At 52.4% G+C, this 20,078-nt stretch overlaps 8 protein-coding genes across 8 annotated transcripts; 4 read left to right on the top strand and 4 right to left on the bottom strand.

The window, feature by feature from the left end:
- Window positions 1-131: 131 nt before the first annotated feature.
- Window positions 132-3,963, bottom strand: VAC7 (Vacuolar inheritance and morphology protein). Its single transcript, XM_062945023.1, has 2 exons — window positions 2,268-3,963; window positions 132-2,045 (listed from the first exon to the last, which is right to left on the bottom strand). The coding sequence occupies exons 1-2, from the start codon at window positions 3,493-3,495 to the stop codon at window positions 625-627; spliced, it is 2,649 nt and encodes an 882-aa protein (XP_062803910.1). The 5' UTR covers window positions 3,496-3,963; the 3' UTR covers window positions 132-624.
- Window positions 3,964-6,894: 2,931 nt separating this feature from the next.
- QC764_213150 (uncharacterized protein) lies at window positions 6,895-8,122 on the top strand (the record flags this gene model as incomplete). The annotated part of the gene is made up of 2 exons (XM_062945022.1): window positions 6,895-6,985; window positions 7,088-8,122. The coding sequence occupies exons 1-2, from the start codon at window positions 6,923-6,925 to the stop codon at window positions 8,120-8,122; spliced, it is 1,098 nt and encodes a 365-aa protein (XP_062803909.1). The 5' UTR covers window positions 6,895-6,922.
- A 26-nt stretch (window positions 8,123-8,148) lies between these two features.
- DES1 (sphingolipid delta-4 desaturase) lies at window positions 8,149-10,228 on the bottom strand. The gene is made up of 2 exons (XM_062945021.1): window positions 9,476-10,228; window positions 8,149-9,414 (listed from the first exon to the last, which is right to left on the bottom strand). The coding sequence occupies exons 1-2, from the start codon at window positions 9,668-9,670 to the stop codon at window positions 8,431-8,433; spliced, it is 1,179 nt and encodes a 392-aa protein (XP_062803908.1). The 5' UTR covers window positions 9,671-10,228; the 3' UTR covers window positions 8,149-8,430.
- On the top strand, window positions 9,549-12,144 carry QC764_213130 (uncharacterized protein). The gene is given in 5 exon segments (XM_062945020.1): window positions 9,549-10,040; window positions 10,051-10,193; window positions 10,248-11,104; window positions 11,159-11,453; window positions 11,519-12,144. 3 exon segments carry the CDS (start codon window positions 10,832-10,834, stop codon window positions 11,992-11,994), a joined length of 1,044 nt encoding a protein of 347 aa, XP_062803907.1. The 5' UTR covers window positions 9,549-10,040; window positions 10,051-10,193; window positions 10,248-10,831; the 3' UTR covers window positions 11,995-12,144.
- Window positions 12,119-14,655, bottom strand: SCS2 (phosphatidylinositol-binding protein scs2). Its single transcript, XM_062945019.1, has 8 exons — window positions 14,570-14,655; window positions 14,018-14,473; window positions 13,879-13,949; window positions 13,788-13,810; window positions 13,655-13,713; window positions 13,482-13,597; window positions 13,295-13,417; window positions 12,119-13,173 (listed from the first exon to the last, which is right to left on the bottom strand). The coding sequence occupies exons 2-8, from the start codon at window positions 14,055-14,057 to the stop codon at window positions 12,763-12,765; spliced, it is 843 nt and encodes a 280-aa protein (XP_062803906.1). The 5' UTR covers window positions 14,058-14,473; window positions 14,570-14,655; the 3' UTR covers window positions 12,119-12,762.
- A 32-nt stretch (window positions 14,656-14,687) lies between these two features.
- QC764_213110 (uncharacterized protein) lies at window positions 14,688-16,389 on the top strand. Its single transcript, XM_062945018.1, has 3 exons — window positions 14,688-15,243; window positions 15,316-15,523; window positions 15,581-16,389. Exons 1-3 carry the CDS (start codon window positions 15,159-15,161, stop codon window positions 16,242-16,244), a joined length of 957 nt encoding a protein of 318 aa, XP_062803905.1. The 5' UTR covers window positions 14,688-15,158; the 3' UTR covers window positions 16,245-16,389.
- A 671-nt stretch (window positions 16,390-17,060) lies between these two features.
- On the top strand, window positions 17,061-17,562 carry QC764_213100 (uncharacterized protein; the record flags this gene model as incomplete). The annotated part of the gene is made up of 3 exons (XM_062945017.1): window positions 17,061-17,152; window positions 17,210-17,411; window positions 17,476-17,562. The coding sequence occupies 3 exons, from the start codon at window positions 17,061-17,063 to the stop codon at window positions 17,560-17,562; spliced, it is 381 nt and encodes a 126-aa protein (XP_062803904.1).
- Window positions 17,563-17,725: 163 nt separating this feature from the next.
- QC764_213090 (uncharacterized protein) lies at window positions 17,726-20,063 on the bottom strand. Its single transcript, XM_062945016.1, has 5 exons — window positions 19,660-20,063; window positions 19,273-19,592; window positions 18,662-19,214; window positions 18,207-18,606; window positions 17,726-18,152 (listed from the first exon to the last, which is right to left on the bottom strand). The coding sequence occupies exons 2-5, from the start codon at window positions 19,484-19,486 to the stop codon at window positions 17,988-17,990; spliced, it is 1,332 nt and encodes a 443-aa protein (XP_062803903.1). The 5' UTR covers window positions 19,487-19,592; window positions 19,660-20,063; the 3' UTR covers window positions 17,726-17,987.
- Between the last annotated feature and the right edge of the window lie 15 nt (window positions 20,064-20,078).

Genomic DNA, 20,078 nt, shown 5'->3' with positions numbered 1-20,078 from the left:
CAATAGTGACATCAAGTTTATGTGATATTCATCAAAATCTTGTTCCTATAAGAGTGTCTTTCGCTCTCACAGATATCTGTTATCACACTCAACCCTCACAAAAGTCCCCTCAAGCCCCCCCCCCCCCAAGTCTATTCTGCCGGTCCCAACAGAAACACCTCCAGCACTTATCCTTCAGACCACATGCCCTCCACCATCCATCTCACCATCATTACGTATTAGGTTCCCCCTAAACTACCAATGATGGAGAAACTCTGTACAGTCCCGTCTTTTCCTTTTTTTATAATGCCGGTCTTTGATTGCTCAATTTGTTTGTGATGTGAGTTTTGAATTTTTGTATACCAATCCAACCAACGCCCAGTTTGCTTTGCCTCTTTACCAGCCCATGTTCTCCCGGGGGAATATATCTTAGTCCATAATGCCATGCAACGCTTCATCACACAAACACACAAGCCCCAGAAATATACACATGTAACCAATTGCCACCGAAGGGAGAATGAAAAGTGTAAGAGAATAAAATAGGTATGTCTTTGTCTTCGTGAAAAAAAGAGAGTCATTCACATAAAGTAAAAAAGGAAATTTATCTGCAGTCGCTGGACGCACGGCCGAAGCCAGTGCCAATTATTAAGGTATAAGTGAGATGGTAACCTCCCCGTCGTCGGGTTGGACCGCAGGGTCGTCGGCCGAGTTTGGTCTGATAATCTTCTTCGCAGTGATGGTGGCCTTTCGCTCCCGTTGGCTCAGGGGAAGAGTGTATGTGATGACGCCCTTCAAAATCAACGTGAACTCGTCCTCCAGGACCCGCTCCCATCGCTCGGGACCACCAGGTTTGGTGACGTTGCCAGGATCTTTCAGGCGGACCTCGCCAGTCGAGTACGAATCGCCCTGGTTGAAGAAAGAACCCTCGAAAGTCAGGGGACTCTCGAATCCAGTGATGGTGCCGAGGTGCAGGTTAGGCGCCGAATCATCATCATCGTCGGCCTCCATCGCCAACATTTCGCCTTCGGGTCTCTTGATGGGTGGTGGTCCAACCTCGCCGGGATGGGTATGGCGCCACCACTCTGAATCCGACATTCCGCGTGGCGACTTGGCGAAGACCTCGATGTTGCAAGAATCTACAGCTACAACCACGACGTTGGGGTTATGGGCTTTGATGGTAAGATCGAGCATAAGCTCCTGTTGGCTGGCCACAATATGGCTCATATTGGTGAGCTGAACATTGGTGAGAGGTTGTGATGTCGCAAACATGAAACCGATGGCGCCCGAGACAATGAGCAACAGCATGACCGTCAAGACCAGACAACTCGCGAACCGGTTGAGGACCGAGGGAGGTGACCTGTATTGTTGCGCCTCAATCGACCGGTATGAGTGCGAGTGAGGACCCCTCCGGCTTCTGCCTGACCTTGATGATCGCATCGTGGAGGACTGAACCAAGGGTGTTGTCTCGTCGTCAGCGCCAGTAGTGTTGTCGTCGAGATCATACCCTGCTGATAGATGTGTCGACCTCTTTCCATTTGCTGCTGAGTAGTTACGAGCATTAGCGTAGCGGGGACTCGGAGGGTTGGAAGAGTGTCTTGAGCCTCCGTTCCCAACAGCTGCAGCGTTACTGAAAGGCGAGTGCTCGGCGAACAATGAGGGGTGACCATTGCTGCCTCCGTTACGGCCCCAACGGCCGAAATGATGGTGATGTCGTGCAGTTCCCCGGGCAGAACCGGCATTGCTCCTGCCAGTTCCCTTCCCATCATCGTCGCCATAGATGCCGTCATTTGCATTGCTGTTGTAAGTGTTGACGAATTTCATGCTCTTCTTGACAACCATCTGAGGCCCAGAACTCTCCATCACGGTGTGGATGGACCTCATCCCAGACCGATCGATTTGGCTGACCATGGATGTCGCACTCGGCGTTCGTGAATGAAATCTCGGCGGTCGGTCACGGGCATCTGGTGGGTTAGAATCGTAGACAAAAGTCTCTTCGGAATCGGACGAGTTTGCTTCCTCGACGGCGCTTGCGACCTTGGCCTCGAAGATATCGGCCTTGGAGGATGCTACACGTGTTCGTGTCAGTAGGTTGCTCATGCTGCTGATCTGAGAAACTAGGCTCTGCCTCCTGCCTCCCGGTTCCCGCTTGGCATCCGTTATCACGCTCTCGTGAGAGCTGAAAGAGCTTGGGGGAGACGGGCGCTTGTCGGTAATAGAATAAGAAGAAACTGAATACATGGACATGTGATGTCGTAATTTAGGGGATGTAGCTGAACGTGGTTTCTCACCATTGACCGCCGTCACAGTGGTTTGCTTCCGTGGCGGCTTCTTTTTCTCCTTCCTCGGTCGTATCGTCTCGTTGCTGGCCTTTGTCCGCAAACTGGCACTTGACACCTGGGTGCCAACACTTGGGGCCAACGCAGCTTGGGGAATCGAGGTAACCGTCTCCGTCTCGACCGTCATACTCTGCAATGGCAGGTCGCCAGTCTTGGTCTTGGGCAAGCCCGGCTTGTTGATCGAGGTGCTCGACTGCCTTGTCGTCAAAGGGGGCGGTGGCATCCCAGATCCACCCCGTCGGCTGGCCTTGATGCTGCCACTATCACTACCACTGTCGTTCGGGCCAGTGTTGGATCTACCCACTGTTTCCTTGGATAGACCGAGACCAATCAGATCCGCCTGTGACGATTCAGAAGCCATGCTGCTAGCAATCTTTTCCTCCAGTGACTCTCCTGTTCCCAGTGGCGAACCCAGTGGACTAACTTCCTGGACAGTCTCCAAGACTGAGCTGCTTCCACCACCTCGAGCGGGGGTTCGTAACCCAGACGGCATGTGGGCGTCGTCGGTATCGGTGTCTGACTGAGGCTCCTGGTATCGAGGCTGGGGTGGGGTCGCACGCTGAAGAGCAATTAGAGGTGTTTCGTGCTCTGATCGTCGCTGAGGTGGGATGTTTGGCTGGTGGAGAATGGGTGGAGGAGATCGTAGCCTAGGGGATACCGGCCACCGGGGTGACTCTCGAATATGCTCCATGGACGTGGGTGACTTGACGGGTGCACCCGCATTGAAGCTTGGGTCTGATACAGTGGGCAGAAGAGTAGGCGTCGTGGAGGAGGACAAGGTTTTCGTCGTAGGGGGTGGTGGTGGTGGTGGTGGTGGTGGTGGCGGGTTGGCTTGTTTTCCTAGATCCTGAGCACTGTTTTTCCGCGACCGGGGCCCGGGGTTGATGGATGACGCTCGTGAGGTGCTCGTACGTTGCTGCCGCGGCGGTCGTGTTGGAGAGGGCTCGCGCGAGTGGAGAGGTGAAGGTGCAACCGAAGAGGAGGTGGACGTGGTCGAGGTCTGCGAGGTCTGCGAAGTCAACTTCGAGGGCCACGAGTCGGTCTTTGGGGTTATGGTTGCCGTGCTCGAGGTGGATTCGCGGGATAACGTGGGATGGAGCAGGGCAGTTGGGATACTGCCGGTTGACTGGGAGCGGTCGGCCTCTGCTGAGCCAGTCGGCTTGTTGGACGACGGGTCCATGTCTGCTGCAGCATGCGTAGGTGCGAGTTGAGTCGAGTGGAGGAGGAAGGGCGGAGGCTCGATCTCGACCACCACTCACACATGCCAGGGCGGGTCTTAGCTGCTCAGAGTTCGCAGGGTCCAGCAAATCATTATGGATGGGTCCCAACGATTTACTATTCGACTTTTCGCGGCTATCGCAATGCGTCTAAGACAGATTTGGGTTGTCGAACTGCAGGCCGCGTCTCTTGGGAGGCTCCGTACTGTGACGATTCCGTAAAAGGGCGGACAAATAGGCGACTTGGGCGCTATCGAGTAGATGCTAATCAGACGAGCGAACACTATGGGGAGTGGGTTTGGGATTTGGGGTTTGGGGTTTGGTCCACGCGGGCGGTGTTGAGCGCGTGGTGGGAGAGGCAGCGAGTGATTGGAAGATGTGGGAGATGGAGGATGATGTCGTTGGTCAGGTAGGTACGCAGGGCATCCAAGCTTCCCTGCCTGTGCAATGTGTTGCAGGTTGCAGGCACAAATGGGCAATGGGTAGCGTGCGAGCAGTGTGCGCTGGCGTCCACCCCTCCACTTGGCCGTTTTGGGGCTCGTCTCTCGCTTCCAGGCCACTTAATTGCCGTCACATCAACCCAAAAGGACTTCTTTGATATTTACGGGCAGCGCATAATGGCCTCCATTCAACAAGTATTCGAGAATTACGAATCTCTACTGATATCGCCGCTTCGACCTCACCGCCGTCATTACCAATCGTCCCTCCCTCCTGTCGTCGTCGTCGCCAGCCCAGTCATCAAACTCTTACCATAGAATCGACCAGAAGGTTGGGGCGGAGACTTGGTCCGGCACATTACACAAGCAACATACCTATCCAAAAGTAAAAGTACTCCATATCAATTCACGACAACACAGCAGTGTGGGAGCGAGCACAACCCAACAACTCTGAAAACCCAGCGGGAGAAAACGCCCCGGTTTCCCTTCCACCACACGATGCTGCTCACCCCTGAGAGATGTCACGGTACCTGGCCGGGCGGTCTGGTACATCATGTGACGATGATATCCCTTTGACGGTCAACGGACAGAGGCGGCGTGTCAAGTCTCCACTTGTAGCTCTGTCAGATCGCAAGTCTCTCGGTAAGTCTTGGCCCGCTCTTTTCCCGATTCCAGAATTTCTCTTCCCCACCAAATCCGGCTGCGCGGCGCGCCCCAAAAAGTTTGTGCCAGCCTCGGAGGCAGGTGCTGTTAAGACGGTACTTGAAGGCTCCTCCTCCTCCTGTTTCCCATCGGAAGAAGAAGGCCTGCCTAGTGACGACATAATTCGGCGAAAACATTTTCGCTTTCGTCTGTTGTTTATTTGCCGAGCCAGCTTTTGATATCTGCATGCATCTGTCATTGTCATTGATTGATGGCCGGAAGATGCGGCAGTATCCGTAACTTTTTGTCAACTTTCCCCAATGACTCTCAGCTCAAACATATCAACAATTAGCGTTCGTGAGAGCGCGAGACATATATCAACTGCCTCTCTGGAGGATTGAATCCAGCGATCCGATCCGAAGGCCCTGGTCCGAAAATCATGGACAAAAACCGATGCCGAGTCTAGGAACAAGCTGTTGGCGACGTCGATCGACCGCAACCTTAAAGCCGTCGCGCAACGCTAACATTCGAGGCATGCGCAGGTAGACCTGGTGATCGTATGGCTCTCTTGCTGCTCAGCTCGTGGTCTCAGGCTATGGCAGTTCACAATGATAAAAGTTTCTACGCAGATCGAGATCGTGTACAATATCTGCTCTGCTGCTAGGGCTGGTGTCGGCGACGACGTCATGCCCTATATGGGGCCAAGTACTCCTCTATCAACCCCGCATTGAAGTGGTGGGCAACGGCTCAGCCTCTCACAAACGGCCAAGTGGACGGGTGCCATTCTGGTCCATTTTGGTAACACGCCATAGCCCTTTCAGCCGGGTGGGTGTCCTTTTACAAATTCTCGCCAGTTCAGTGAAACCCACGATAAGCAGCCCTCAGCCCTGGTCTGTCGAACCATCACGCCGCGCCGCTGGATCAAGGAGAGCACGACAGGCACTCGGATATCTCGAGTGCCACGAAAACAGGCAGCTGGGAAGTTATACCGGGCATGTCTTTGCCTCCGTCTTGCCGCGTGCTCTCACAATATCTTCTCGGATGCATCAGGACAAAGTATGAGAATATACCGCACCGGCCTGGGCCGAATGCTAGCCTCACCAGGGACAGCCGTTTGCCGAGAACCCAGCTACCCAGCCCTGTCAGCAAACTCAGGGGCAGGTGTGTGAGCGTGCGGCGTGGGCTGTGATCACGAAAACTTTTCCTTCTGGCGCTCTGACGGAACTCCTTCATCATGCGATACCGGGGCCCGGGTTGTCTGAGACTGGTTGGGAAATCAGCAAAAAAACGGCGCAAGACAATGCGACGAACAGATGAAGAAAAAATACCGCTTCGCTACCCAGCATATACGCAGTAGTCTTGAAGGTCTGAGTGTCTTGTCCTTATACCAACGGCTGCATGACACGTGGTGACGTGTGGGTTGGGTAGGGGTCCTCTCGTCCCGAACTTAACCCATCCTCCCCTTGTGAGGAAAACCGCGTGATGGGTTGCAGCCAGCGAATGGGTTTTTCTGTATGGCTTACTATGCATCGCTGCAGTACCAAAAACTCTCACACTTGCTGCCGCGTCACCCATTATCGAAGGGGGAGATAGAAGATATTGGGATTGTAGAGACTGCATGCCACAGACATAACATCGGAGTCATCCTGCTCACATTACCTTTCGGTCATCTGTGCAGGAACCCGATGCTGTCACTGGCTGGGCATTGCGCCTCTCGAAGTTTGGCTGGCCCATCACGGTCGTCCACGAGTCTGAGCAGCCACACGCGTGGGGTGGCAGTCTGAGTAGATAGTGGGGGATGAATCTCGAGCGAGGTTTTTATCAATCTTGGCTGCTCTTTGGGTTTCAGTATTGATACGTGTGCTCCAAGGCAGAAGTCAGTCCTGTAGTGATGGGGTGACTGCTGACATAACCTCGTGAACTGTGTTGTATGAGGCACCCTTGAGACACCAAGGGACATCTTAAGGCGAGCATCTAAATGCTCAAAACCATGGTTACTAGATTGTCTTTTCAGCCGAGACGCAGCATCTTTCTGCTGGAAAATATGGGCCGGGCAGCAAACAAAGTATCACTTACAGCCCAATGATTCATCAAGTGTTGTTTAACCCTCTCATAACTAGCATATACGGTAAGAAAATGGCTGAGGGATGTGTCGTGTGATTGGAAGATTTAATCACTGTTTGTAGCAGGGTTAGGGGTCTGTATAGTAAATCCAAGTGTATGCTCTGGCAATATCAGATCAATAAACATACTTATAACGTCTCTTGTATGATTGCTGGGCGGAATCATTTCTAGAACGGTGTTAGTTGCGATGACGCCTTCACGCCCTGCCGACGACCGGCTTGTCGGGTTTACGTTGAGATACCCTATGATGGTGAGTCACAAGGAGTAGTACTTGCTAATATGACTGAAACTAAAATCTTAATCAGTGGTCAAAACACCAAGATCGATGGATCAAGAGAGTGTTTGACGGTAGCAAAAATCGAGGTTCATTGATCCAACGCTCACCATGGCCGACCACGACAACTTCAAACCCAACGGCTCAGCCTACACCCTCTCCCAGGTCTCTCAGTATCTCTCCTACGTCGGTCTCGATGAGTCATACCACCCTTCCTCCCACCCCGTCCTCGACCTAGACTACCTCACCACCATCTTCCAAGCCCAAATCACCTCCTTCCCCTACGAGAACCTCTCCATCCACTACAACCCCTTCCACCGCATCCTCCTCGACCCCCAACACCTCTTCACCAAACTTGTCACCTCCCCAAGGCGCGGCAGAGGAGGCTACTGCATGGAACTCTCCATCTTCTTCTCTCACATCCTCCGCGCCCTCGGCTTCTCCTTGATTCACTACTCCGGCGTCCGCAACCGCAACCGCACAAACGGCACCCCCCAAGGCCCCTACAACGGCTACGTCCACCTAGTCAACATCCTCACCCTCCCCAACACCAACCCCGCCCAACAATACATCCTAGACGCGGGCTTCGGCGGCGACGGCCCAACCTTCCCCCTGCCCCTAACCGAACACCTCATCCACCACAACACCATCGGCACCCAGCAAATCCGTTACACCCGCGACTGGCTCCCCGACCAGCGCTTCCGTGACGAGTCCAAGGGCGCGCTCAAGCACTGGATCTACGAGTACCGAAACTCGCCTGAAAAGCCCTGGAACAGCTACTACGCCTTTGTGCCAGAGCACGAGTTTACCGAGTTGGATTTTGAGAACCTGAATGTTTATTTGAGCGAGTGCGAGAGGAATCATCAGACGTATACGGTGCTAGTGATTCGGTTTCTGAGAGGAGGGGAGGAGGGAGAACAGAAGATAAAGGGAAAGGTGATGATGGTTCAGGGGGAGGTGAAGCAGAATTTGGGAGGGAGGACAGAGTTGGTCAAGGTTTGTAGGACCGAGGAGGAGAGGACTGAGGTGTTGAAAGAGGTGTTTGGGATAAACTTGACAGAGGAGGAAAAGGGGGCGATACGGGGGTGGGCCTCGGAGTTGAAGGGTGAATAAAGACGTTTATTGCTTTTGTTTCCAGTTTGCTGTTTTCAAATATTAGACCACCTAGATAAAATAATGCTCATAAATTCTCAAATATATACTTACTCACCCATTACAATAACCTATCAGCCCAAAAATTAAACGCACCTCATAAGCAATGCCATTGTACAATGCACCAATGCTCTTGCCCCGTCCGTCTAGTCTAGGTTCGTTCGTATCAAACCCCATTTTTTGGTTTCGTTTCAACTCCAGACTTACTCATAACCCAGTGAGCAAACAGATGTCTCCCGAAACACATTATTAACCATTCAAAAACAAAATCAAGCCTCAATCTCATCAGCTGTCCAATCCGCCACCTTGGCCTTTGCAGCAACATTTCCACCACCCACAACTCTCCCTCCCTGCTTTCTCTTGACACGGCTCGTCATCCCAATCTTGTCATCAAAGATGAACTGCCAGAGCACATACACCCAGCTCTCGTGTGTAGGCAGGGGATCATAAAACTCCTTGGCAATCTTGTTCAACTTGGGCAGTCTAGTCCAGGGGATCGCAGGGAAGTCGTGGTGCTCATTGTGCAGACCGACATTGTAAGTGAAAAAGTTCAAGATGCCGTAGTAGCTGTAGGTCTCAGGAAGAGGGATCTTGTTCTCGGGGTCTCTGGCTTCGTCCGAAATGTGCTCATACACGTAGTGTTCGGCGATGAAGTGCCCTGCTGTTGGGTGGAGACTGCCAGCCAGGAAGGAAGACAGGATCAGGTACAGGACCGAGTTGACCGAGAAGTAGTTCGGGAGCAAGGCAATGAGGGAGTAGTCGAAGGACAGCTGAACGGCAACGTTGAGCCAGTGGACCCAGGTGAAGGGGACACGGTAAACGGCCATCGGGCGGAGGGCGTAGAATAGGATCTGGAAGGTGCAGAAGAAGGCCTTGCCGAGGATCGAGTCGAGGAAGACGGCTTCAAGAGCGGTAGGCAGATCGGTATCGAGGCCATCAACTCCGAGGGACTTGTGATGTGTCAGGTGGTAAGGCCTGAACGAAGCACTGTAGGGCAACCCGATAGGAAGGTTGGCGAAGATGGCAAAGAGGCGGTTGGCCAGGGGCGACCTGAAAGCGAGGTTGTGGGAGATCTCATGGATGGCCAGGAAGAGATTCTGGTTCGAGGTGGCGCCAATGATGTAGGCGACCGCCCAGAACTTCAGGGACCAGAAGGGCGTGTCTCGGAGGAGGTGGGCGCAAAGGATCTGGAGGGCAACGACGCCGGCGACGACATATTTCGTTAATGGTTCGGCACCACATAGTTTTAAGACCTAACAGGACAATGGTTAGCGATTGATGCTTCCTTAACGCAGACACTGTGCTCAAACATACCTCAGGGTGCGCCTTGATGATGGCCAACCTCCGTGTCCGGTGTGGCTCTTCAGTATAAGTCCAGAAAAAGTCATGTTCCTTCTGGTCGTCCGTGTTCTTGGTGGGCGCCGTCGCGCCGTTGGCGTGGCCGTTGCTGATGCCATTGGCAGCCTTTCTCTTGGTCGTGCCGTTGCTCGTAATCGTTGTGGAAGCCATGATGGGAAATCCGAATGCGTACTGTCAACGTCGAGAAGAAACGAGTGAAGCCCCAAGACCAGCTTGACGGAAAAGACAATCAACAAAAAAAGGTTGGCGCAGGGTCGGTAGTTGTGAACCCTTGAGGTTGCTCGCTTGGGTTCCTCCGTCCAATTTCAACAGTTGGCGGTGGCGGGCAGGGGCTCAGGTCCCTCAATTGTGGGGTATCTGATCTGCTGGAGCCAACCAGGAGGGGCCAGTGGCCCGTGCTTCAAAGATCTCCAAGATCGAAAAAGGGGTTATCGTTCCAGAAGCTCGCCTGTGCCTGTGAAAGTGGGCTGTCCATCCGAACTGGGCGTTGAAAAGTGGTGTGTTGGACAGGATTGTTTTTGTTTTTGAGGGTTTATGAGATGTTAACCAGATCTTCTTGTCCTTTTCGACATTTCTTCTTGACCAACACGGGCAGCCAACTAGAGAACCAACAATCATTGGGATAGGCAATTGGCAAGCCCAAGGGCAGTGTCAACAATGAAGACTGATGGGTGTAGGTGATATTGCCCAATTGGTCGGTGTACCCATATCTAACCACCCAGTGTAGATATTCAGCAATAGACTTGAACGCATGACCTAGAAATCTCTTACAACACCTTAGTTGCAATGACGCCATCAGCAAAGCCCATTCGGTTGGAAGTCCTGTCATCGCAGGTTAGGAGCTGATTACGAAGTGACAACTTCAAGGGTTGAATTGGCCGCGGACTCGCATCCTGCCTTCAGCCTTCCAAGTGGAAGGCGTCTTGTGTCTTGGTTGCACATATCATCATGGTGCTGGAGCTATGGCCAACCAAACAAGACACCACAATATCCTTCCTGTGGTACGCTCTCGAGCCTCGTCCTATCTTTCACGAACCAGGAAACACCATAGAAGAGGGGTAACAGTGGGGGTTGATACAAACCCCTGTCTGTTACCTACCACGACCTTCTCATACCGGATCTGCATCGCGGGAGCTTGCCGTACCGTTTGCTCAGACGGCGGCCTGCTATTTCGTACACTATGTTATGCCGTGCTCCGGGTTCAGCAAGTGGTGAACTATTAAAGGGCAGTGTCTCTCGGTCATCTCTCTTCCCTCTCTTCTAAAGCCAGACCCAATTCTACCCATTAGTTTCTCCGATCGCCTTTTCAATATGTCACCGCCTACTGATCTCCCCGAGATGGAATACCGCTTCTTGGGCCGCTCCGGTCTCCAAGTTTCTGCCATCTCCCTCGGCGGCTGGCTGACATACGGCGGTCATGTAGACAGAGAAGGCACCTTCGCCTGCATGAAAGCCGCCTACGACGTCGGTGTCAACTTCTTTGACTGTGCCGAGGTGTACGCGAAGGGTGAGTCCGAAAAGGTCATGGGCGAGGCCATCAGGAAGTTTGGCTGGCAAAGAAACGATCTCGTCATCTCTACCAAGGTACACTCCTTTTACACCAACCCCCATGCCTGAACCCTACTAACGGAAAGAAAGATCTATTGGGGCTCAGCCTTCAGCAGCAGACCAGTAAACAACATCGGGCTCTCCCGAAAGCACATCATCGAAGGCATGAACCAATCCCTCGAACGCCTCCAACTCGACTATGTCGACTTGATCTACGCCCACAGACCAGACAGAAATACCCCCATGGAAGAAACAGTCCGAGCCTTCAACCATCTAATCGACATAGGCAAGGCCCTCTACTGGGGCACCAGCGAATGGGACGCAGACGAAATAGCCGAAGCACGCCACTACGCAGATAAACTCAACCTCATCGGTCCATTAATGGGTACCCCCCTTCCCCCTTTTTTTTTCTCCCTACCCCTATGTCTCCTCTCACTAACAAGGTAACAGAACAGCCCCGGTACAACATGCTCGAGCGCCTCCGCGTCGAATCCACCCTCACCCACCTCCTCCGCACTCCCCCATCCCTAGGCCTGACCGTCTTCTCCCCTTTGCGGCAGGGGATCCTCTCAGGAAAATACAAATCCGGCATCCCGCCCGACTCCCGCTTCGCCCAAACCCAGCTCGAGTTCATCTCCGGCTTCTGGAAGCGCACGGGCAAGGAAGAGTTTCAGGAAATGGTTGACACGGTCTCCAAGCTCGAACCAATCGCCGAGCGGTTGGGCGTGAAGCAGAGCGTGCTGGCGTTGGCGTGGGTGCTGGCTAACAAGCATGTTAGTAGCGCCATAACAGGAGCGAGCTCGCCGGAACAGGTGTATGAGAATGTGGAGGCGTTGAGGGTGTACAAGTTGCTGACGGAGGAGGTGATGGGGGAGATTGATGAGATTTTGGGGAACAAGCCGCCAGCGGTGGTGATGAGGTTCTAGGGTAACAGGTGGGCATGGTGGCTTCCGGGAGACGTACCTTTGATCTCCCTTAACAATTCTGTATTTGTGGCACAAGCTCTATGGTTAGGAAAAGAAAATACAGTATAAAGCCTATGCTTAGCCGTTTGCATTCACTCCTCTATCGATACACATGTTGGCGCACTGCTAGCGTAGCAAAGGTAATAATAACAATAGCTGTCAATCTGCGCACAAAGCCCTTCCCAGCCCCTGAATGTAATCCCCGAACACGTTATGATACACACACCAATATCAGAGCAAACAGGTGTAACCGATTGATTTCATATTCCCAGGCAACAACATCCTTGCTAGCTAATTGCAATAATACTATCCTCGCTCTCATCATGCCGCTACGAGAAAAAACAACTATCAGAAAGTCAGTGGTATTTTGCTATGAACTTGTCGTCCAATCACAGAGACAAACAAACGACACTGGACACACACACACACACACACAGAGAGAGAGAGAGAGAGAGAGAGAGAGAGAGAGAGAGAGACACCGAGAGACATAGACATAACAACGTATACCATACGTCTACCCATAAATGACAAAACAGTAAAACAACAAAAGAGAGCTCCGTGTGGGGGTATGAGGGTATGGGGTATGGGGGAACTAATGATGGGTATGGGGGCGGGGTTGTGAAGATAGGTGGTGATTATTTGTGATCCGACGCCGCGCCTCAATGTAGCAAGAAAACCAACAACACCGTCACCTTTTGGCCCACGCTTTCCAGACGGGCTGTATACCCTCTAAAAGAAAAAGTACGCCAACATGAAACTAACAAAGCACAGGATGGCCACGACCTTAACGGACACACCCTCGGTACCTTGTCTCGTCGCCTGGGCGAGCTCGGGCTGGGAAGGCTTGCTGTTGTCTGCCTCGGAGGTTACGGCTGCCTTCCTTTGTCTGAGTCCACTTGCTGCGTCGTTCTTTAGCTGGGCAATCGTAGCCTCCGCCTGAGCGAGCTTCGCCTTGATCTCTTCGTAGGTCTCGACGGCTGTGGTCTTGACGGCGGCCACGGCGGATTCGGCGACAGTTGACCCAGTCTCCTCCCTGGACTCCTGCTCGGGTTGGCCTGAAGAGGCGTTATCGAGAATGGTGGATTCATCGTGCGGGGAAGAGTAGGCTGGAGGGGCGGCATTAGGGGTATCCTCATGGCCCTATACAGTTGTGGTTAGCGCTAGTCGCCCATGTGACGAGGGGATCGCGGGGATGGGATGCGAATTTTTACACCCATTTACCCCCTCCCCCGCCACGGAGAAACCAAGTGGGATAACATACATTAGCAAGTGAGCGACGGGGAGGAGTCGACACCGCAGGTTCCGCGTTTCCGTCGTCGTTGGCGGCGAGCCAAGAGACTCGGATCTTCCTCTCTTGGATTGCCGACTTTGGCACACCGTCCCACTACAAGAATAACTGGTCAGTATGGTATTGTTTTTCTCACCGCCGGCTGTGAAGAGTGACCCACAATCTGCTGAACATTGGTGAAGTCCTTGTCGCCGGTGATGGTAACGGACTGGACGAGGAACTTGTCACGGCACTTGGCGTCGGCAGGAGGCTCCTGCTTCATGGCCTGCAGGAGGACTACGTGTATGTCAGCCACCCGCCCTAACTTTCCAAACATGTCCACGATGTGCCTACCTGAAACTTCGACTTCATGGCCGGGCTCAACACGACCAGAGTTTGGTCGAACACAGTACCTGTGGCAGTTAGCAACACCACTCTTGTAGGCCAATGTAATTATTGTGGAGAATCGCGAAGTCTCGAGACGTACTGCTTAGGGGCTGTCGTTTTAACCTACAAACAGGAGGATCCTGTTAGCCACTTGAAAAGTGAGACACAACTTGAAAAACATCTTGATATACCTTGAAAGCAATTGGCTCTTTGTTGGTGTTCTTGATCTTGAGGATCTGCGCGACCTCGATAGTAAATGGCCCTAGCTCGGTCAGATATGGTCCTTCGAATGTCTCTGTGGATGTTGGCGATCTGGAGGACACAACGTACTGCGGAAGCCGAGCTCAAAGGGTTCAATCTCGACGGACATGATGACGGTATAGCAAGGTCTCGGGCGTCCTCAAAAGAACGTTTAGATGTTTGTGGATGTTTGCTGCGACCGTTTTGGTGGAGCCGAGGTGACGGAATCGCGCAGCGAATTTGGGGGATTTTCAATGTTCGTGCACCAAAGGGGACGCTCGGTGTGTTGATATCGTGCGACGACAAGGTTTTCGTCAGGATTCGGGCGCGAAGAATCTACCAGAGAAGGCGGACGGTGGAAGAGATGGGAGAGCGACGGAGAGTTGTTGCGATGAGAAGGCCTGTTGGTTAGAGCTTGAGATATGAGGTGTCTTACGACATTCCGAGCAGAGCGCAGCACAGCACAGTGACGGCAAAGTTGCTTCTTGGCCAGGTTTCGACCCCTTCTGATTCGAGCCTAGGGCGATCCGGGTTCGTGGGCCCGTGCTGATGGTCCAGCGTGTCAGTGACTTTCCCAGGTGGGAGGGTTTGGGCTGGGCTGCCACCAAGACAGCTGTTCTTGGGCTCCAATTGGGTTGCTACCTGAGAACACTGGGGCCAACATTACTAATTCAACCACTGCCAGAGTTCAGGACATCAAGTCGACATGCAGTAGAGTAAAAGTACAAGTTACCGAGTACATATGGCTTGCCAGCAGTATCTGTGATATCCAACCTATTTCGAGAAGAGAGAGTTGCCGACGTATCTGGAGTGTATAAAACGATGGGTGCTATCACATGCCGCGCCCCCACTGTTTCTACTGGTTGGCCTCCTGTGATGACGTGCACCCTTTCAACCTACAGCCCAGGCTATCATCCTAAGCTCAAGGTTGAGGCTGACTGCTAACAACCGAATCGTTTGAATATCAGCTTGCTTTTGAGCAGTTCAAAGCCAGGTCCCTGCGTAAAAGCTAACACCGGTTCCATTGTGGCGCACAGGTTTTGAACAGTTGAACGTTGTTCAGCCTTTTCGTCTTATAAAATTTAGCTTGATTTCGTGTTGGGTATTCCCCCACTCGACAACCAACAACTCCTCAACACCACCACCTGCCCTTGATCTTGGCATCAACTTTCACTTTCACCACCACCATTGCCAATCATCAATTAAAACAGAAGCAACACTCTCATTCGATATGACGACTGCCGATCTTGATGTGCTGCTCTCCATGGGCTTTGAGCAGGCTCGTGCGGAAATCGCCGCCAAGAAGACTGGAAACTGTAAGCATCACCGTCACGGACACATCTTGTCATGCCACTCATTTTCAGCCCCTGTTCTAACACTCAACGCAGTGCAACAAGCCCTTGATTGGCTAGAGGCAAACCAGGATAAGTCCTTGGAAGAGCTCCAGGCTCAGAACCAGGCCTCAGCTGAGGACGAAGATGAAGATACGACTGGTGCCAACATCCCTTCTGGCGAGACCGCAAAATCCTTGGTTTGCAACGAATGTGGCAAGAAGTTCCGCAACCACGACCAAGCCACCTTTCACGCTACCAAGACGTTCGTATCCAATCTTACCAGCTTCTCATTTAGTTCACATGGCTAACCTCACCCAAGAGACCACCAAGACTTCTCCGAGTCCACTGACGAGATTGCCCCGTTGACAGAAGAGGAAAAGAAAGCTAGACTAGAAGAGCTTCGACAGAAGCTCGCCGCGAAGAGAGCCGTCCAGTCTGAGGCCGAGAAGGAAACCGCCAAGCGCAATGAGCAGATTCGTATGAAGGCCACCAAGGATTCCCAAGAGCTCAAGGAGGAGCTTCAGCGCAAGGAGAGAATCAAGGAGGCCGAGAGGAAGAAGCAAGAGAAGATTGCCGATGCCGAAGCCAAGAAGCGCATCAAGGCAAAGATCGAGGCCGACAAGGCAGAGAGAAAGCGCAAGGAGGAGGAGGCCAAGGCTCTCCGCGAGGGTAGAGCACCACAAGCCCCGGTTGTGGCTCCCGCCGCCCCATTGTCTGCTCTGGGAGGTAGTTCTGCTTCAGGCTCGTCCGCCGCCACTGCTCGTCTCAGGATTCAGACCAAGCAGAAGGGCAACTTGATGAAGACCTACCCAAGCGAAACGACTTTGTTCGAGGTGGCTCACGATGTGGAGGAGGAGACTGGTGTTCCTGTGCAGAGCTTCCAGATCAACTTCCCACGGAAGACATTCGAGGCTGGCGTGGACTTTGGGTTGACATTGAAGGAGGCCGGTTTTGTGCCCAGTGCTGCCATCATTGCCAACTAGGCTTTTGCCGTAAATCTTATGAGGTGTGCTGCCAGCGTCTAGATAGGAAGCGATAATGGAGGGGCAACACTGTGTCTCGAAAGCCGATGGTTTATGTTCTTAACTGGATACTCAAAATAAAGTCCCCCTCCTCATTTGATGTATGTTTGCGTTCTTTCACAAGGTAGGTTAGGTTCATTACCCCTGAACACCCCCAATGTGTACTGAATAGGTGGGGTCACCATCCAAGTCAACATTTCAAGGGCGCGCCTTGAAAGTGATTTTCAACACATCATCCAGTGATCCAACAAACCTGCCTAATTCAGTGCCAAGTCCCAAGCTAGCAGGATCCCCAGAATCAACAACCTAAATCAAACCTTCTCGGCCCAAGAAACCTTCATGTAGGCTGTACCCGTAGTTGACAACCACACAACTTCCCCGCGGCGGCCCCGCACCGCCAATTCAACCCCTTGCGGCGATCGTCGGCATTCGTTCGGAAGAGGCACCACTTCCTTCTTGAGAGGTATCACTTTCCGCAGTTCGGTACATATCCGCCCATAACCGCAAGCTGCTCACTAATTCAACCCATTCGGTGCATACTAAATCGTCCACTCCTTCTCTCAAACTTGCATATTCCTCCGCCGGCCGCAATCGGTGTATCTATCAAGTCAAATACGACTCCACCTTATGGCATCACCTCACCTGCGCTCATTTGCAGCTTCAACCTTTAACAGACTTGCTTTTCTTTCTTCCAAGCCCCCAACCAGCAAACCTAGTTTTTGTTCCTTTTCTTCTATTATATCACCTATTAGATTTCAACAGCAACTCATCAGAACAATGTCCTCCACCGAAGCCCCCAAAAAGGTAGAATGGCTCGTCGTCATCCCCGACTTCCCCGATGCTCATGAGAAGCGTCTCGAGGTCCGGCCGTATGTTTCCTCCCTCCCCCTCCTCTCACCAAGTTACCGGATACTAATGAAATAAAGTCAACACTTCGGCGGCCTCAAACCAGCTGTCGATTCCGGCCTCTACAAAATGGGCGGTGCCGTCCTCAACGAGCCCCCCCAGGGTTCCGACCCGACCAAGTTCTCTTTCGCAGGCAGCACCATCGTCATCAGCGCCGCCTCCCGGGAGGAGATCAAGGAGGTGTTGAGAAATGACATCTACGCCAAGGAGGGAGTCTGGGATGTGGAGAATGCAAGTTTCCTTCTCTCTCAACCCTTACCATGATCGTGCTAACAGCATGGGAAAGGCCCAAATGTGGCCCTTCCTCTGCGCATTCCGGTTCCCAGTCCCTGGACAGGACGAAAAGTTCCCTGACCCTAATACCAAGCAGTAGGAAGTTGGTGTATGTGGTGGGGAGAAGAGAGAGAAGAGAGTGTGCATTTGATGAAGTCCATGAATGTGTTGCGCCGGAATTTTAATTCTTCGTCTAAAATCACACACACTCAGTACAATAGGCCCCTGAGACCACGATAGACCAAATATGATTAATTCATGTCGGACCAATGGTCTAACTACAATCCCGAGCTCGCTAGGAAACTCTTCAAATAACCCAAAGTAAAAACTATGGCGGCTGTTCCTGTCAAACCTCAAAATCCATTATGGCACGCCATAATAGCAGTGCTCTAAAATCAGCTTCGGGTACGATTGCACCCAATTATTGTCATCAACTCGTTCATAACGCCATCAGCAACATATCTTGGCGCAAAACCATGCTTCCAAAAACCCGAAATATCATACAACCGAAAGGAACATGGCCAGCTAGCTATCAGTACTGCCATCTTCCAGTTCTTCCGCGGCCACCCTGAGCTCGTAGCTGAGGTCAAAGCACTCAGCCAGTAGCTCACTGACACTTCCCTGTCCCTCTGGAATGTCGTTGCCAACCATGAACTTGCCATCGACGCGCATGTTGTCGATTGAATTGAGCTATCGATTGTCAGTAATTAGGAAGTTGGGACATTATAACACAGGGCAACACACCTTCATGCTATAAGGATATAACTCCCTAACCGAGCTCACGCCTCCCGAGTTTTTGACCTCCACCAGACACCTCTTCAATGTCTGCAACTGGTTGTACACCGGTAACAAAGCCTCTGACACTGGCTCAGACGAGTTCATCAGGTAATAAATGTAGCCGTAGCTGCGTCTGATGAGGTAAAGCAGCGTTCGTTGAACGTACAGTTCGGCAGGGTTGCCCTCGTCGTCGACCCAGTTCCCGTCCACCCTACTCTCGTCAATCTTGTCGAGCTCTCGTTGGAAATCGTACAAATCGGTTTCTCGGAGGGACCAGGCTTGCGTGATGGAAAGCTTTTCAAGATCGTTGCGCACACCGGTGAGAATCTCGTATTTTGTTCTGAAAGCTTCAGGTATTTGCCCCTTTCTGTGATCGTCTGCGTTAGTTCGGGCGTCTCATTATTGAAGGGCGCATGATGTACCTCTCCAACACGATATCTGACCACCTCAAACACCTCGCCAGAAGTGCTGAGACTAGGTCGCTGCCACGGATTTCGTTCCCTTCTTCATCAACAAACTTGCCATCCACTCTGGACTCTTCAATCTCCTTGAGCTTTGCTTGCAGCTTCTGGACTTCGGATGTGGCGAACTTTGTCTTGGTGTTGGCAAGCGACATTGATCTCATGATAGATATTAACCTCTCATAGATGGCCTGCAAAGGTTTATCCAGCTCGTCCAGCTTTTCCCGCAACTTTGTAAGCATCGTCTTGCATAGCTCTTCGCGTTTGGAAAGGAGTTCGACCAGGTATGGTGAATGTTGTGCGTTCGCGTTCTTCAAGATCCCATCCAACCTTCCCAGTGTATCCGAAAGGCTGTCGAGATCTTTTGGCGAGAAGAGACCAGCTTCTGTGAGATGATCGAGGAGTCGCTTCACAGTCGAGGTCAGGGCATAGGCGGCGGGAACGTCGGTCGTTCGCCCAATCGTCATAAAGAAAAGGGAGATGAGTTGGAAACAGCTCTCGAGCACCTTGTCGACTACGCGCAGATGTTAGTACAAAGCAGTCCGTGGCCGCTGATGTTGTGGTTCGCATACGTCTGTTCTCCCCTGGATGTGCCCCTTTTCGGACCTCGTTCAGCAGCTTGACTTGTTCCACCAGTTCCTGGTAATGCACCATGACATCTTGGCTCCGAATGTACTTTGTTCGGTCCATCTTTAGGAGCAGCAGTTGATCCCGGATAGCCGTGAGCTTCTGCAGAATCTCCTGCTCCCGCGCATCGTTGGGCATGGGAATCGCTGGGGTCTCCATCTTGGGTGCAAGGTGAACTGAGAAAAGGTGTTGATGAAGACTAGGTGGACTGGCCGGTACAAACAAAAGAGAAAAAGGGCCGATGATGGCTTATATGTATTCCCAGCTGACAGTGGGCAACGGATGGTCAGTGGCAAAGCTCGCAAGGAAACAGCTCTCGCTGGAAAACCCACCGGGATCTGGAGGAGCTTGATCTCCTGCCCTGGCCAACCTTGCTCTTGACCAACCGGCCACTTCTTTGCGCCGCACGACTGGCAGCACTTCTTTCGGCTACGAGGTGAACAAGGATATCAGAGAGAGAGTCAATTATCGTATTCGGTCATACGAGAATGGGTGAATTTGATGCAACTGCGCCCATGTGGTGTTTATTCGCTTGCAAGAGGAAAGGTCTAGATTGGAATTCAGCCTCTGGACGGACGTGCAGGCCCTGTCCGCGACGTCAGTTGTGGTGGGGGAACAGAGGGGAGCTTCAATGGCGGGGCCGGTCTTAGCAAGGAGATCGATCACAGGCCCGACTGGGGTTCCTGGCAGGCCACAGTGGATGGCTCAGCGGCTGCCCAAGCCAATCAGAGAGAGCCCGGACAGCGACTTC

This window comes from Podospora pseudoanserina, chromosome 2 (assembly GCF_035222485.1).
Source record: "Podospora pseudoanserina strain CBS 124.78 chromosome 2, whole genome shotgun sequence".
NCBI classification, from domain to species: Eukaryota; Fungi; Ascomycota; class Sordariomycetes; order Sordariales; family Podosporaceae; genus Podospora; species Podospora pseudoanserina.
This window is presented reverse-complemented; position numbering and strand designations above follow the sequence as displayed.

Excerpts from the sequence above, each read along its gene's own strand:
- QC764_213090 (XM_062945016.1), bottom strand. The coding sequence starts at position 19,486 with ATGGAGACCCCAGCGATTCCCATGCCCAACGATGCGCGGGAGCAGGAG. Across the intron at positions 19,215-19,272 it reads ACATCCAGGGGAGAACAGAC|TCGACAAGGTGCTCGAGAGC; the intron begins GTATGCGAACCA and ends ATCTGCGCGTAG. Across the intron at positions 18,153-18,206 it reads TATATCCTTATAGCATGAAG|CTCAATTCAATCGACAACAT; the intron begins GTGTGTTGCCCT and ends GACAATCGATAG.
- DES1 (XM_062945021.1), bottom strand. The coding sequence starts at position 9,670 with ATGGCTTCCACAACGATTACGAGCAACGGCACGACCAAGAGAAAGGCT. Across the intron at positions 9,415-9,475 it reads TCATCAAGGCGCACCCTGAG|GTCTTAAAACTATGTGGTGC; the intron begins GTATGTTTGAGC and ends TTGTCCTGTTAG.
- QC764_213130 (XM_062945020.1), top strand. The coding sequence starts at position 10,832 with ATGTCACCGCCTACTGATCTCCCCGAGATGGAATACCGCTTCTTGGGC. Across the intron at positions 11,105-11,158 it reads ATCTCGTCATCTCTACCAAG|ATCTATTGGGGCTCAGCCTT; the intron begins GTACACTCCTTT and ends ACGGAAAGAAAG. Across the intron at positions 11,454-11,518 it reads CCTCATCGGTCCATTAATGG|AACAGCCCCGGTACAACATG; the intron begins GTACCCCCCTTC and ends ACAAGGTAACAG.
- QC764_213110 (XM_062945018.1), top strand. The coding sequence starts at position 15,159 with ATGACGACTGCCGATCTTGATGTGCTGCTCTCCATGGGCTTTGAGCAG. Across the intron at positions 15,244-15,315 it reads CGCCAAGAAGACTGGAAACT|TGCAACAAGCCCTTGATTGG; the intron begins GTAAGCATCACC and ends CACTCAACGCAG. Across the intron at positions 15,524-15,580 it reads ACCTTTCACGCTACCAAGAC|AGACCACCAAGACTTCTCCG; the intron begins GTTCGTATCCAA and ends ACCTCACCCAAG.
- SCS2 (XM_062945019.1), bottom strand. The coding sequence starts at position 14,057 with ATGTCCGTCGAGATTGAACCCTTTGAGCTCGGCTTCCGCA. Across the intron at positions 13,950-14,017 it reads CTTTGAGCTCGGCTTCCGCA|GGCCATTTACTATCGAGGTC; the intron begins GTACGTTGTGTC and ends TGACCGAGCTAG. Across the intron at positions 13,811-13,878 it reads AAGAGCCAATTGCTTTCAAG|GTTAAAACGACAGCCCCTAA; the intron begins GTATATCAAGAT and ends TCCTGTTTGTAG.
- VAC7 (XM_062945023.1), bottom strand. The coding sequence starts at position 3,495 with ATGGACCCGTCGTCCAACAAGCCGACTGGCTCAGCAGAGGCCGACCGC. Across the intron at positions 2,046-2,267 it reads CACTGTGACGGCGGTCAATG|CATCCTCCAAGGCCGATATC; the intron begins GTGAGAAACCAC and ends GAACACGTGTAG.